This window comes from Rhinoraja longicauda, chromosome 21 (genome assembly GCF_053455715.1).
Source record: "Rhinoraja longicauda isolate Sanriku21f chromosome 21, sRhiLon1.1, whole genome shotgun sequence".
Taxonomy (NCBI): domain Eukaryota; kingdom Metazoa; phylum Chordata; class Chondrichthyes; order Rajiformes; family Arhynchobatidae; genus Rhinoraja; species Rhinoraja longicauda.
In genome coordinates, this window is record NC_135973.1 from 12,172,455 (window position 1) to 12,186,888 (window position 14,434).

The following is a 14,434-nucleotide window of genomic DNA, read 5'->3' on the forward strand; positions in this document are numbered from 1 at the left end:
GACCTGACCGACTGAGTACACCAACTTCTACAGATGTGGCGTAGAAAGCGTTTTATTGGGATGCACCACAACAACAGTTTGGGATCAGCCCCATCTAAGACCGCAAGAAATTGCAAAGAATTGTGGACACTGCCCAGACCATCGCACAAACCAACCTCCCTTCCATTGACTCCATTTACACCTCATGCTGCCTCAGCAAGGCCACCAGCATAATCAAGGACATGTTGCATCCTGGCCACTCCCTCTTCTCCACTCTCAGATTAGGCACAAAGGTACAGAAGTGTGAAAATGCACACCTCCAGATTCAGGGACAGTTTCTTCCCAGCTGTTATCAGGCAACTGAACCATCCTACCAACAACTAGAGAGCAGTCCTGAGCTACTATCTACCTCGTTGAAGACTATCTCAGACTATCTTTAATTGGATTTAACTGGACTTTACCTTGCACCAAATGTTATTCACATTATTCCCTTTATCGTGTATCTGTACACTGTGGATGGTTCGATTGTAATCATGTATTGTCTTTCCGCTGACTGGTTAGCACGCGACAAAAGCTTCTCACTGTACCACGCTACACATGACAATAAACTTAACTCAAACTGTAGCAACAACATGCCTCCTATGGCAATGACATTCTTGCGGCAACAACAACATTTTTACGAGGATGTTGCCAGGACTAGAGGGTCTGGGCTGTAGGGAGAGGTTGAGTAGGCTGGGACTCTATTCCTTTTAGCGCAGGGGGATGAGGAGTGATCTTATAGAGAAATAGGAAATAGATCGGGTAGATATATACAGAGTCTCTTGCCCAGAGTAGGTGAATCGAGGCCCAAAGGACATGGGTTTAAGGTGAAGGGAAAAGGGTTTAATAGGAATCTGAGGGGTAACTTTTTCACACAAAGGGTGGTGGGCGTGTGGAACGAGCTGCCAGAGGAGGTAGTTGAGGCAGGAACTATCCCAACATTTAAGAAACAGTTGGACAAGTACATGGATAGGACAGGTTTGGAGGGATAGGGGTCAAACACGGGCTAAACAAGTGAGACTAGCGTAGCTGGGACATGTTGACTGGTGTGGGCAAGTTGGGCTGAATGGCCTGTCCAATGCTGTATCACTCTGTGACTCTATTACATGCCTCCAATGGCAACATCTTTCCTATAGCATAACACCACAACCTGCACACTGCCCTACAAGTCACACAACATTCTGATGTGAAATGTGTGGCAGTTCTTTCACAGTGGCTGTGTCCTGCATTTTCCTCCCCAACCGTGGCGTGGAAGTATCAGAAGGACCGCGGCGCTCCAAGTCGCCACCCCAAGTTCTTTCTCAAGGCCAATGTGCAACAGATGCTGATTTCTTCACTTGCAAAAGTCCACTCAAAAAATACATCGTGGGACCAAGGAAACTGCAGATGCTGGTTTTAGAAAAAGGACACAGAGTGCTGGAATAACTCAGCGGGCGAGGCGACATCCCTGGGAGAACATGGGTAGGTGATGTCTCGGGTCTGGACCGAGCCTACAGATGTTCTCCAGAGATGCTGCCTGACCCGCTGGGTTACTCCAGCACCTCGTGTCTTAAAACAAAATACACAGTCGACTTCCAAGTCTTTTTCAGAGAGACGGTACAAGACAGATGCTGCATGGAGTCGGTGCACACCTACACACAGGCTTCAGAGAGGAGAGGAGGTCGTGACTGAGCCTGGTCCCCACCCACCCCCAGGCGTGGGAAGTGTTATTAACCGTGCGTTGGGGTTGCGTCTGTGTCTCTCAACACCCGCCTCCGTTGGCCACGGGGCAAAGCCCAGGACGCTCCTCGCCATCCCACGTTCAACGCTATCGCCCCGAAGACCAAAGCCCTTGCGTCGCTCGGGGTGTGTTATTTTAACCCTCACTCAACCCACATCCTGGCCGTTTCTGAACCTCTGGCAGGTTGACGTCAATGATCGGACGCACTGATCTGAAGCGCTGGCTGTATTTTCTGGGGGCCCCAGAGTGTGTCACAACTGGAAGAGGGGAGGGGGATCTCAGTGTTGCCCCCCCTGCCTAGGGGCTCCTAGACCCGTCCCTATCCAGGGTGACTCATGGCAACTCACGCCGAGCACCCAAGCACGGGCATCCCATCCCACTCGCCAACCCAGAGAGGAGAGTCGTGAACGAGTGACTGTGTAGGGAGCGGGTGAGTGAGACTGGGTGGGGAAGGGGCCGGGCTTGGTGACTTGGCGTTGACCACAAGCAACACAACAACAACTCTCCGAGACCGCTCTCTTGATTCAACTGGTGTCAAAGCCTGGCTTTGGTCCCGCTCGGCGAAAATCACTTCTGCTGTAACTCTTTTGGTCCTGCGGCTGTTGAATGAAGTCCCCGGACAAGTGGCTGGGAGTCAGGGCTGTGCTGGGAGCAGTGGTCCCCACTAACTGGTTTGTTCACCCTGAAGCCTAGTCTTCTGGAGGGGTGAAGCAGCGAATTAACAGAGGTAGGGGAATATATATATATATATATTTAAAAAATAGATCTTCTGTGAGTGATGAATGGAAGGAGTCGCTGGCACCGTTGCCCTCCATCACAATGAAGGAGCCACTGTGATGGATGTTTGTGTTGGGGTCGTGTGTCTTGTGTTCTTTTGTTGTTTGGTTTTGTGTTCTGTGATTGCTGGAAATGTAATTTCGTTCGGTATCTCGGTATCGGATGACAATAAAGCTCTGTATTCTGTATTCTGTAAGCAACTATCTATCCTCTCTAGTCTCTGGCTGGATTATACTCGACATTCCTCTCGCTCTCAGGGTCACGGTTGAGCTGTTGCTGAGGTCAGCTGTAATATGTTACTCCATTAGCTCCGATGAGAGTCGAGGTGCAGTTTAGGATAGACACAGCGTTGCTGGAAGTTCATCAGCGGGTCCTAGCAGCATCTCTGGAGAAAAATGATGGGCGAGGTTTCGGGTCTGGGGGCAGCTTCGTCAGACTCAAAGCATAGAGGAGGGAAGTGGAGGTAAGAAAAGCAGGCCAGGACAAAGCGGGACGGGCAGGACAGATGTGCGAGGAAGTTTGGAGTTCATAATGGTCATTGACATATGATGAAAGAATGGGTCGACTGGGCTTACATTCACTGGAATTTCGAAGGATGAGAGGGGATCCTATGGAAACATATAACATTCTTATGGGCTTGGACAGTCCAGATACAGGGAAAAAAATGTTCCCGTTGTTGGAGGGTGTCCAGAAACAGGGGTCACAGTTTAAGAATAAAGGGACTGAGATGAGAAAAAACGTTCTCATCCAGAGAGTTGTGAATCTGTGGAATTCTCTGCCACAGAATTATCTGTGGAATTCTCTGCCAATTCGCTGGATGTTTTCAAGAGAGAGTTAGATATAGCTCTTAGGGCTAATGGAATCAAGGGACATGGGGAAAAAGTAAGAAAGGGGTACTGATTTTGGATGATCAGCCATGATCATATTGAATTGGTTCGACGGGCCGAATGGCCTAATCCTGCACCTATTTTGCTATGTTTCTACGTTTTTATGGTCCATTGTTGCCTGGAGAAGAGGTGATAAAGGAGGGATACAAGGATGCTAACAGTGGGAGTAGTGGGATGACTCGGGTGGGGGAGGGAGGGAATGCAGGGGTAAGTTGAAATGAGAGAAATCGACGTTCTTCCGACTGGGTTGTAAATTGCCCAAGTGTAATGTGAGGTGCTATTCCTCCAATTTTTTGTGTGGCCTCACACTGACAGTGGAGGAGGCCCAGGACAGAAAGGTCAGCATGGGAATGCGAATGGGAAGGGGAGTTGAAATATTTGGCAACCGGGATATTACGTAGGCAAGGCACACTGGACGGAGGTGTTCAGTGAAACGATCACCCAGTCTATGCTTGGTCTCACCGATATACAGGAGTCCATACCCAAAACAACAGATACAGGAGATGAGGTTGGTGGATGTGGTGGGGAAATAATGTTTTAGATCACTCCGGTTGAATATCTGGGTCAGAGCCGGGGTTGAGATTAAGGGTGGAATAACAGATTGCTTGGACATATCTCCGCTTCACTGTTTGCTGGTTTAGCTGTCCCCATTCCCCCATCACTCTCCCCACATTTCCATTGGTATCCATCCACATCTGGCCCGAGACAGCGACCTTGTCTTCTGTCCTGTTCTATGGAATCAACTGTCCTACCCCCCCCCCCTTCCCCCCCCCCCCCAACCCCCAATGATCCTTTGCCCCATCTCTGCCGTTTCTCTTTACAAATTACCATTTGGCAACATCGTGTGAAAACAGGCTTTGTTTCCATGTACATGTTGGTGACTCTCCAGGGAGAGACTCATGGCAACTCATGCCGAGCACCCAAGCACGGGCATCCCATCCCAACAATGGACAATAAATGGAAGAAACAAAGAACTGCAGGTGCTTGGTTTAATTACTCCAGCACTTTGTTTCTATCTTCTGAAAATGGAAGATTGCCTGTCCACTGCCCAGTAATGAGTGAGCAGACATTTCCTCCAAGTTAATATTAGGAAGACCATATAACCATATAACCATATAACAACTACAGCACGGAAACAGGCCCGTTCGGCCCTACCAGTCCATGCCGACCACTCTCTCTGACCTAGTCTCATCTACCTGCTCTCAGACCATAACCCTCCAATCCCCTCTTATCCATATACCTATCCAATTTACTCTTAAATAATAAAATCGAGCCTGCCTCCACCACTTCCACTGGAAGCCCATTCCATACAGCCACCACCCTCTGAGTAAAGAAATTACCCCTCATGTTACCCCTAAACTTTTGTCCCTCAATTCTGAAGCTATGTCCCCTTGTTGGAATCTTCCCCACTCTCAAAGGGAAAAGCCTACCCACGTCAACTCTGTCCGTCCCTCTTAAAATTTAAAAAACCTCTATCAAGTCCCCCCTCAACCTTCTACGCTCCAAAGAATAAAGACCCAACCTGTTCAACCTCTCTCTGTAGCTTAAGTGCTGAAACCCAGGCAACATTCTAGTAAATCTCCTCTGTACCCTCTCCATTTTGTCGACATCCTTCCTATAATTTGGCGACCAGAACTGCACACCATACTCCAGATTCGGCCTCACCAATGCCTTGTACAATTTTAACATTACATCCCAACTTCTATATTCGATGCTCTGATTTATAAAGGCAAGCATACCAAACGCCTTCTTCACCACCCTATCCACATGAGATTCCACCTTCAGGGAACAATGCACAGTTATTCCCAGATCCCTCTGTTCCACTGCATTCCTCAATTCCCTACCATTTACCCTGTACGTCCTATTTTGATTTGTCCTACCAAAATGCAGCACCTCACACTTATCAGCATTAAACTCCATCTGCCATCTTTCAGCCCACCCTTCCAAAAGGCCCAAATCTCTCTGTAGACTTTGAAACTCTACTTCATTATTAACTACACCACCTATCTTAGTATCATCTGCATATTTACTAATCCAATTTGCCACACCATCATCCAGATCATTAATGTAAATGACAAACAACAGTGGACCCAACACAGATCCTTGGGGCACTCCACTAGACACTGGCCTCCAACCTGACATAAAATTGTCAACCATTACCCTCTGGTATCTCCCATTCAGCCATTGTTGAATCCATCTTGCAACCTCACTATTAATACCCAACGATTTAACCTTCTTAATCAACCTTCCATGTGGAACCTTGTCAAATGCCTTACTGAAGTCCATATAGACAACATCCACAGCCTTGCCCTTATCAATTTCCCTGGTAACCTCTTCAAAGACCACAGCTATTGCTCTTGATGGGAACTTTGGGCCACAAAGCTGTACCTGTTGGAACATCATGGACCATCAGATTTCACCTCTGCAGCATCACCACATCTCCTCCATCTGCCACTGTAAGCTCCACCATTTTGCCACCATTTGACGTGACCATTCCATCACATTCTTACTAGTTTTCTCCACTCGAATCTTAAGTAGACTTAAGGAGATCTAAAACTCTTCCATTGGCATCTTAACACAGCCCCATCGCACCTGTCAACTTTCATGGGCTCCGGAGTAATGCACTGATTCGGTTTTAAAATTCTCACCATTGCTTTCGAATTCCTCCTAGGCTGACCCTTTCTTGTACTGAAATTGGTGTTGATTTATTATTGTCATGTGTATTGCAAAACAGAGTTTTGTGTGCTATCTGAGCAAATGATACCATATGTGAGTACATCAGGCGGTGCAAAAAGGAAAATAAACAGAGTGTAGAAATAAATGTTGCAGTTACAGAGAAAGTGAAGATAAAATAAAAGGTCAAAGGCTAAAACGAGGTAGCTTGGAAGATTGGGAATCCCTAGCATAAGAGAGATCCATTCAAGAATCTGACAACAGCAACGAAAGAAGTTGTTTTTGAATCTGGTGGTACGTGCTTTCAGACTTTCATATCATCTGCCCGATGAGAGAGAGGTGAAGAGAGAATGACCGAGGTGTAAGTAGTCCTTGATTATGTTGGTTGCTTTCTCAAGGCAGTGTGAAGTATAGATGGAGTCGATGGGGCGCGGTTGGTTTGTGTGATCGCCTGGGCTACGTTTACAACTCTGCAATTTCTTGTGGTTTTTTGCAGAGCAATTGCTATACTAAGCAGTGATGCATCGAGATCGCATGCTTTCTATCGTGCCTCTGTAGAAATAATCGTTGTACACATGCCACATTTTCTCAGCCTTCTGAGGTGTGCTTTCGTGGCCGTATCATCAATGTGGATGGACCATGTCTAATTATTGTGATATTTACATTAGGCTAGAGTTACAGGGTGGAAACAGGCCCTTTGGGCCACTGAGTCTGTGCCAATCAGTACAATGGTACTATCTTACACATTAGGGACAATTTACGATTTTACTGAAGCCAATTAACCTACAAACCTGCACATCGTTGGAGTGTGAGAGGAGACCGGAGCACCCCGAGAAAACTTAGTATATGTTGCTGACGGAGCCCGCGGCAGCACGGAGGCGTGAAGTGGGGGGGTCGACAGCGGCGAGGCCTTGGCGGCGGTGAAGCCTTGCAGCGGTGGCGATGCCTCGCGGGTCGACCCGCGGTCGACGGTCTCTGAAAGCGTGGAGGACCACCGTGAAGGAGGGGGAAGAACAATGGAGGACCCAGCGGGGGGGGGGGGACCGTCGTGAGGGAGGTGGGGGGAGAACAATGGACAATGGGGGGGTACAAAGGACAATGGGGATCCGGCGTGGGGGATAAAAGGGGAGCAGGCGTACTTTGTAACTTTGTCAGGCCGTAGGGGGCTGCTATTTGTGTACATTGGGTATGCAAGCGAAGAATTTCACTGTGCCTAGTCACGTGTGACAATAAAGTATTCCTTTTCCTATACTATGCTATATTGCTATACATACCTTCGAGGACCTAAGCTCTGCAATTGTTCTGTAAATCATGCTTGCTCACTACATCCATTCCTTCTATTTGTTCCTTAACAGCAATTGCTTTGTTCATGTGTAGAAATAAGGAACTACAGATGCTGGATTACACCATGGGACACAAAGTACTTGAGTATCTCAGCTGGTTAGGCAGCATCTCTGGAGAACATGGACAGGTGTTGTATTGGGTCAAGACCCTTCTTCATTCTATGTTCTCCAGCCACCTGGCCCGCTGAGTTACCCCAGCACTTAGTGTGGAGTATATCCTCATGGGTCCATGTCAGTTTATCGATTGCTAACACTCATTCCTCGGTTATTCCTTGGTTATTTTATGATTGTAATTAATTTAATTGTGGTTGTAGTTGCATCTATGTGGCTAAGAACAGATCAGCAGACTCTTTAAATCTTTCCCTCATCCATCTCTGTAATTTGTTTATAAAGTGCCTTCCCTGGGTCAGTGCCAAGAACCAAGTGCCAAGAGCCAAGAACCCTCCTGCAAACTCTATTTTCTAACTGTGCCCGCTCTTATTCCAAACCCCACCTCCTCTCTGCTCCTTGTTTAGACCTGTTCTCTGTACTTGGAGTACCATGTTGTGTGCAAGGCCGAGTAACTGATTTGCGTTTCATTAAACATGCGACCTGATATTAAACACGGTTCCTTTTCCTTCCCAGAAAATGTTCACAATGAGGTCTCTCTGGAACTTCCCACCGCACGCAGTTCTTCTGCTTCTTCTATGTGGACAAGCACGATGCAGTAAGTTCAACTTTGTGTGATCTTGCATTGGTTCAGATTCTGACATCAGTGAGGGGCGGTGTGAGGAGATTTTTAGAAAGTTACGAGCACTCATTATACCAGTGGTATCTCAAAGATTGTGTGGGGGTAATCAAGTGAGAAATTGGTTGTGCATATAGGGCTTCTGCCATTTCCTAAAGGGCAACTCGCCACATGGTGTTAAACCAAAATTGACTCACCCTGATATTTAGGCCCTGCCTACCTATACCCTTTCACTCTGCTGTTACATGCCTGTAATAATACACCAAGGCCACTCATCAACCCCAAGTAAATTCCTGAAAAAAAGCACAAATTCACTAAGATAAAAGAAAATGTATGTGATCACTCCATTCAATGTTCCTCGTTGAATCGGAAAAAGATTCGGGCAATGGAACTATTTGTGCGATGTGCCTAAAGGTCAGTAATTTGCATGATACTGTCTATACAGAAACTGCCTGGTAGTTTTATCTTTTGTCTGTCGTTCTATGCATGAAACCACAATCCACCATCCCTTATCTGGTCCCCGTTGCAAGTGACCCAGGTTTCATAGAAAACTCAAGTGTTTTCTATTTATTTTCTATTTAGAGATCTGGGTATCACAGACAGATCTGCATTTATTGTCCATCCTTGATTGCCTTTGGGAAATGATCGTGATCCAGCTTTTTGAAATGTCGCAGGCCTTCTGGTGAAGGTGCTGCCACAGTGCTGTAGGAAGGTTCCAAGATTTAAACCCATCGACAATAAAGAACTGGTTTTATATTTCCAAGTTAGGACCGTGTGCATTTTGGAGGGGGATTTGAAGGTGGGTGGTGTTCTTGTGTTCCCCGAAAGTAATTAACCATATAACCATATAACCATATAACAACTACAGCACGGAAACAGGCCCGTTCGGCCCTACCAGTCCACGACGACCACTCTCTCTGACCTAGTCTCATCTACCTGCTCTCAGACCATAACCCTCTAATCCCCTCTTATCCATATACATATCCAATTTACTCTTAAATAATAAAATCGAGCCTGCCTCCACCACTTCCACTGGAAGCCCATTCCATACAGCCACCACCCTCTGAGTAAAGAAGTTACCCCTCATGTTACCCCTAAACTTTTGTCCCTCAATTCTGAAGCTATGTCCCCTTGTTGGAATCTTCCCCACTCTCAAAGGGAAAAGCCTACCCACGTCAACTCTGTCCGTCCCTCTTAAAATTTTAAAAACCTCTATCAAGTCCCCCCTCAACCTTCTACGCTCCAAATTGGTGAACCTTTTGAATTATTTAAGTTAGCTTCATTCCAAAAGCAAAGCAAAAAATCACAGATATGAGAAAACTCAAAACAAATAATGCTGGAAACACTCAGCAGATCAGGCAGTATCTGTGGAGAGTGAGACTAAGTTAATGTTTCTTTGAAAACAAAACTTCAGGTCTCTTTCTGCCTCCACAGCTGTTGCCTGAATTGAATAGTTTTAACATTTTAAGTTTACATTTAAAAAAAAATCTGTTTGATTATTTGAGGATTTGAGGACCTATTTGAAGATTATTTGAATCAAATTTCATAATTTGTCAGTGAGTTTTGAATGTAACATTAATACTGCTGGAATCTCACTAGAACATAGCACACCGTGTCCTTCCTCAAATGCCTTGGCCCCTTCTTTATTATTTTAAGTCATTAGTTAAGAAATTGAACACGGGACTGTAGTTAAATAAAAGATAAGGATTTCCCTTGGAGAATGCAGTGAAAATAAAATCAAATTTTAGGTAAGAGGATTTTTTTCTTTGAGCCCATATCACCCAAAATACTGGCCAATCAATGCAGAAATGTAATATGGTTGCCTTTGCTGGCTAGGTTAATGGTGCCACATCCATTTAAATGTTCATTTGCCCTTATTCTTATATTGTTTAGTTTAGTTTAGAGATAGAGCCCAGAAACAGGCCCTTTGGCCCACTGAGTCCGTGCTGACCAGTGATCCCCACACATTAACACTATCCTACACACACTAGGGACAATTTTACACTTTATACCAAGTATACAAACCCAAGCAAATTAACCTACAAACCTGTATGTCTTTGGAGTGTGGGTGTGGAAGGAAACCGAAGATCTCGTAGAAAACCCACACAGTCATGGGGAGAATGTACAAACTCTGTACAGATAGCACCTGTAGCTGGGATCGAACCTGCGTCGCCGGGGCTGTAAGCGCTGCAAGGCAGCAACTCTACCGCTGCGCCACTGTGCCGCCCTTGTTCAGTAAAACTTAAATCAAGGCTTCTTCCTTAAATTAATTGTTTAGACGTCTGTGCGTCTGCTATGAAAATCCCACGCCTGGAATCAGTCTGTGTTCCTGGCCGCACTCTAGAATGGTTCCGTTTTCCATTGCAAGTGTGATGTTACCTGGGTGCAGTGGGGTTTGAGATGGGGGAAGGGCCATTTGACTCCATTGCAATTGGTTAAGGAGAGAGATATGAAAATAGCAGATAAAAGCTGGGGCCAACCTTGGACCACACTGGTTCCCCCTGCATGGCACTTGGAGTCTTCCATGGTGAGCCTGCCTGGCAAAGCTGTCACTGTTGTTGAATGTATGTGGGTGTCTTTGTCCCCCCCAGACATATTAACAAAAATCATTGTTGAAATATTTCAACTATTTTATTTAAGAGAAGATAAATTACATTATGTAACCTAAACACACACACACACACACACGCTCACACACACACATGCTCACACACACACACACACACACACACACACACACACACACACACATAGGCCCATGCACACATAGAATGCAAAAACATGTGTATATGCAAGCACAAATGTTATCGATTTCTTGCTTGAATATGCTCAGCAACTGAATCTCCACTGACCTCTTGCGTAGTGAATTAAAAATATCCACCACCATCCAGATGAAGACATTTATTCACAGCTCAGTTCTGGGTGGCTGAACCTCTGACCCAATGAACTCTAGTTCTGGACACTCCAGCAAAGGAAAATGCCATCTTTACACCAACCCTGTCAAGCCTCAGAAGGATTTTCTTCAATGAGATCACCTCTCATTCTTCCAAACTTCTTCTAAACTCAAAAAATATATAGGCTCAGTCTGATTAACTTCTCCCAATATGACAAACCCAACATCCCTAGAATTAACGTGGACTAGTTGGTAAAACTGCGCTTTTTAAAGGATATGCTGATCATTGTTGTTTCCCTGAAGTAGTCAAATACACAGGTAACAAATCAATGTAAAAACCTAATCAAATCAGTGGGATTCCAAATAACCATTTTCAAAGGTCAGTCATTTGGGAGAGGGCAAATGAGTGAGACTAATTGAATATTCCATTCAGCGAGCCACCACAGATGTGATGGGCTGAATGGCCTTGTTCTCTCCTGTAAAATTCTATGAGTTCAGTTTAGTTTATTGTCATGTGAACTGAGGTACAGAGAAAAGCTTTGATATTGCTGATACTGAAACAAAAATCACATGCACAGATGGGAGTGATGAACCCAACAGGACGAAAGCCCTTGTTTAGGAACAAACTGCCTTCAGCAGCAGTAGCAATGATTGTTAATTGTTCTCTACATAGGAGAGCGATGGTTGGTGGTTTTAATGCATGAGCCCAACAACTGGTGAATCATTATAGTTTACACGTAAAAGAGAAGTTATGTTTTTCCAACTAGTTCTTGTTTGTGGAAATCTCTCAACTCCACGAGTTTTACACACATGCTGAGTATTGGTCACTGAGTGTGATTTAATCTTTAGCTCTGGCTGTGAGATACTGATGCAAGGGCTGGCTTAGTATGTGTAGGAAAGAACTGCAGATGCTGGTTTAAATCGAAGGTAGACACAAAAATGCTGGAGTAACTCAGCGGGTCAGGCAGCATCTCTGGAGAGAAGGAATGGGTGACGTTTCGAATGGGTGGCTGTCTTAGTATCTTCTGTTTGCCGACCTGCACCTTTTAGTGAAGTGACTAAAGCAAAACCAACTTGTGCACAGCAGTGTCATGCAAACATAGTGTGTTCATGGTATTCGCGGTATTGGTTAAGGGAGGAAGCTGTATGAGTCAATTTATTCAGAAGGGTAATGGGAATTAAAATCCACTAATAACTTCTGTTTATGTCTTCCAAGCTACAATTTGTGACAGTCTACACTGTGTCAATGACTACATAGAAAACATAACATGTACCTGGAGAATTGATGCATCTCCGATGCCTGATGTTTCATATCATCTTACTGCAACAATGTAAGTAATGAATTACTAAAGCCATCAATCTTATCTTTGTTGATATGTCTCATTGTGGAGCAAAACCAAACTCAAATGGCAAACAAACCATTCACGTCACATAGCTTGCTATTATATCATTGTCTCTTACATCTCTGGCTGTTCGATTACATAGTCATACATCACTCCCTACTGTTGATGATATATCACATTCCTTGCATCGTTTGTTCTTACAAAGCTCGTGTAACATCACTTGACACTACTTCATCTACTGTGACGTTACCCAATGTAACATCACTTAACATGACCTTGTTTACTGTGACATCACTTGCTGTTGCATCACATGTTGTGACATAATTTACCGTGACATCACTCATTATAACATCACTTGTGACATCACTTGGTATTGTGACATAATTTACAGTGACATCACTCAATGTAATATCACTTGTGACATCATTTGCTCTGGCATCACTCACTGTAACATCACGTGACATCATTTGCTCTGACATTCCTCACTGTAACATGACTTGTGACATCATTTGCTGTGACATCACTCAATGTAACATCACTTGTGACATAATTTGCTGTGACATCACTCACTGTAACATCACTTGTGACTTCATTTGCTGTGACATCACTCACTGTAACATCACTTATGACATCATTTGCTCTGACATCACTCACTGTAACATCACTTGTGACATCATTTGCTGTGACATCACTCACTGTAACATCACGTGACATCATTTGCTCTGACATCCCTCACTGTAACATCACTTGTGACATAATTTGCTGTGACATCACTCACTGTAACATCACTTGTGACATCATTTGCTCTGACATCCCTCACTGTAACATCACTTGTGACATCATTTGCTGTGACGTCACTCAATGTAACATCACTTGTGACATCATTTGCTGTAACATCACTCAATGTAACATCACTTGTGACATCATTTACTGTGACATCGCTGACTCTCACATCAACTGTGACATCATTTACCGTGACATCACTCACCATAATATCACTTGTTGTGACATTATTCACAATCACTCACATGACACAATGTTTTGGTGACATTACTTTTGATCAACTTTACCGTGACATTACTTGCTGTAACATTACCTGTTATGGCATCATTTACTCGAATCATGTTGTACTACACGCTGTTCCATCATTCACTTCCACGTCAACTCAGTGACGCATCATTTTACTATTATATCCCTTGCATTTATGTTACATCTTTCAACATTGTTTCATTTGCCTTTCTATCACTTAAGCTTACTTTGTGCATGGTTATGTCCTTGTTTCACATCATTCATTCTTGTACCACATTGTGAAATCACTCACTATTACTTAATTCACTGCTATGTCACAGCTATGCCATCTCATGCCATCGTAGCATGATGTTGTAGTTTTGAGATCCTGGGAAAGGGGCTATGATTGAGTCAGTGACAAAGCTGGAGAGGAACATTCAGTGAGTGAGATAGATAGGTCAAAGGGACAAATAAAGAGGAGATGGCTAATGCTAATAGCGAAGGCAAGCATTTCCATGTGTTTGCCAGCCTTAAGGTAGCAAACCAACCAAAAGGGAATCAAGGGATCTACGTATGGAGATATTAGAGCAGATAACCAGGGGATGAAAATCAGAAAAATTTGCAGATGTTGGAAATCTGAAATTAAAACAAAGAATGCTAGAAGCACTCAACAGGTCAGTCAGCATCTGGAGAGAGAGAAATGGATTTAAATGTTTCAGGTTAAAGTGCAATGAGGGATTTGAGTCTTTCCTAGCTTGGCCAAAGATATAAGCTTTAAAGGAGAAATTCCTGGGAGGAGGGTGAGGGTGTGAATCCAGAACTTTGGGCCTTGATATCTCCTGGATTGGCATCCAGTAGTGGAACACCTAAGATTTGGGTTCAAGAAGCCAGAACTGGAAGAGCACTGAGCGTTAAAGGACTGCAGGAGGCAACAGAGAAAGGAAACATTGAAATATGGAGAGAATTCAAAAAAATATTGAAATGTATTATAACATTTAGTTTCTACTTAACTGGACTTCAGTGTAAATCAGAGAGCCCAGAGGCT

General features: G+C 44.4%; 1 protein-coding gene across 1 annotated transcript in view; it reads left to right on the forward strand.

The window, feature by feature from the left end:
- Positions 1-1,872: 1,872 nt before the first annotated feature.
- The window catches only part of LOC144604244 (interleukin-21 receptor-like), a 41,463-nt gene continuing 28,901 nt past the window's right edge, over positions 1,873-14,434 (forward strand). Inside the window, exons 1-3 of the mRNA XM_078418466.1 lie at positions 1,873-2,465; positions 8,043-8,124; positions 12,255-12,369. Coding sequence (XP_078274592.1) covers positions 8,046-8,124; positions 12,255-12,369 — 194 coding nt within the window. The 5' untranslated portion in view covers positions 1,873-2,465; positions 8,043-8,045. The remainder of the gene's footprint in view (positions 2,466-8,042; positions 8,125-12,254; positions 12,370-14,434) is intronic.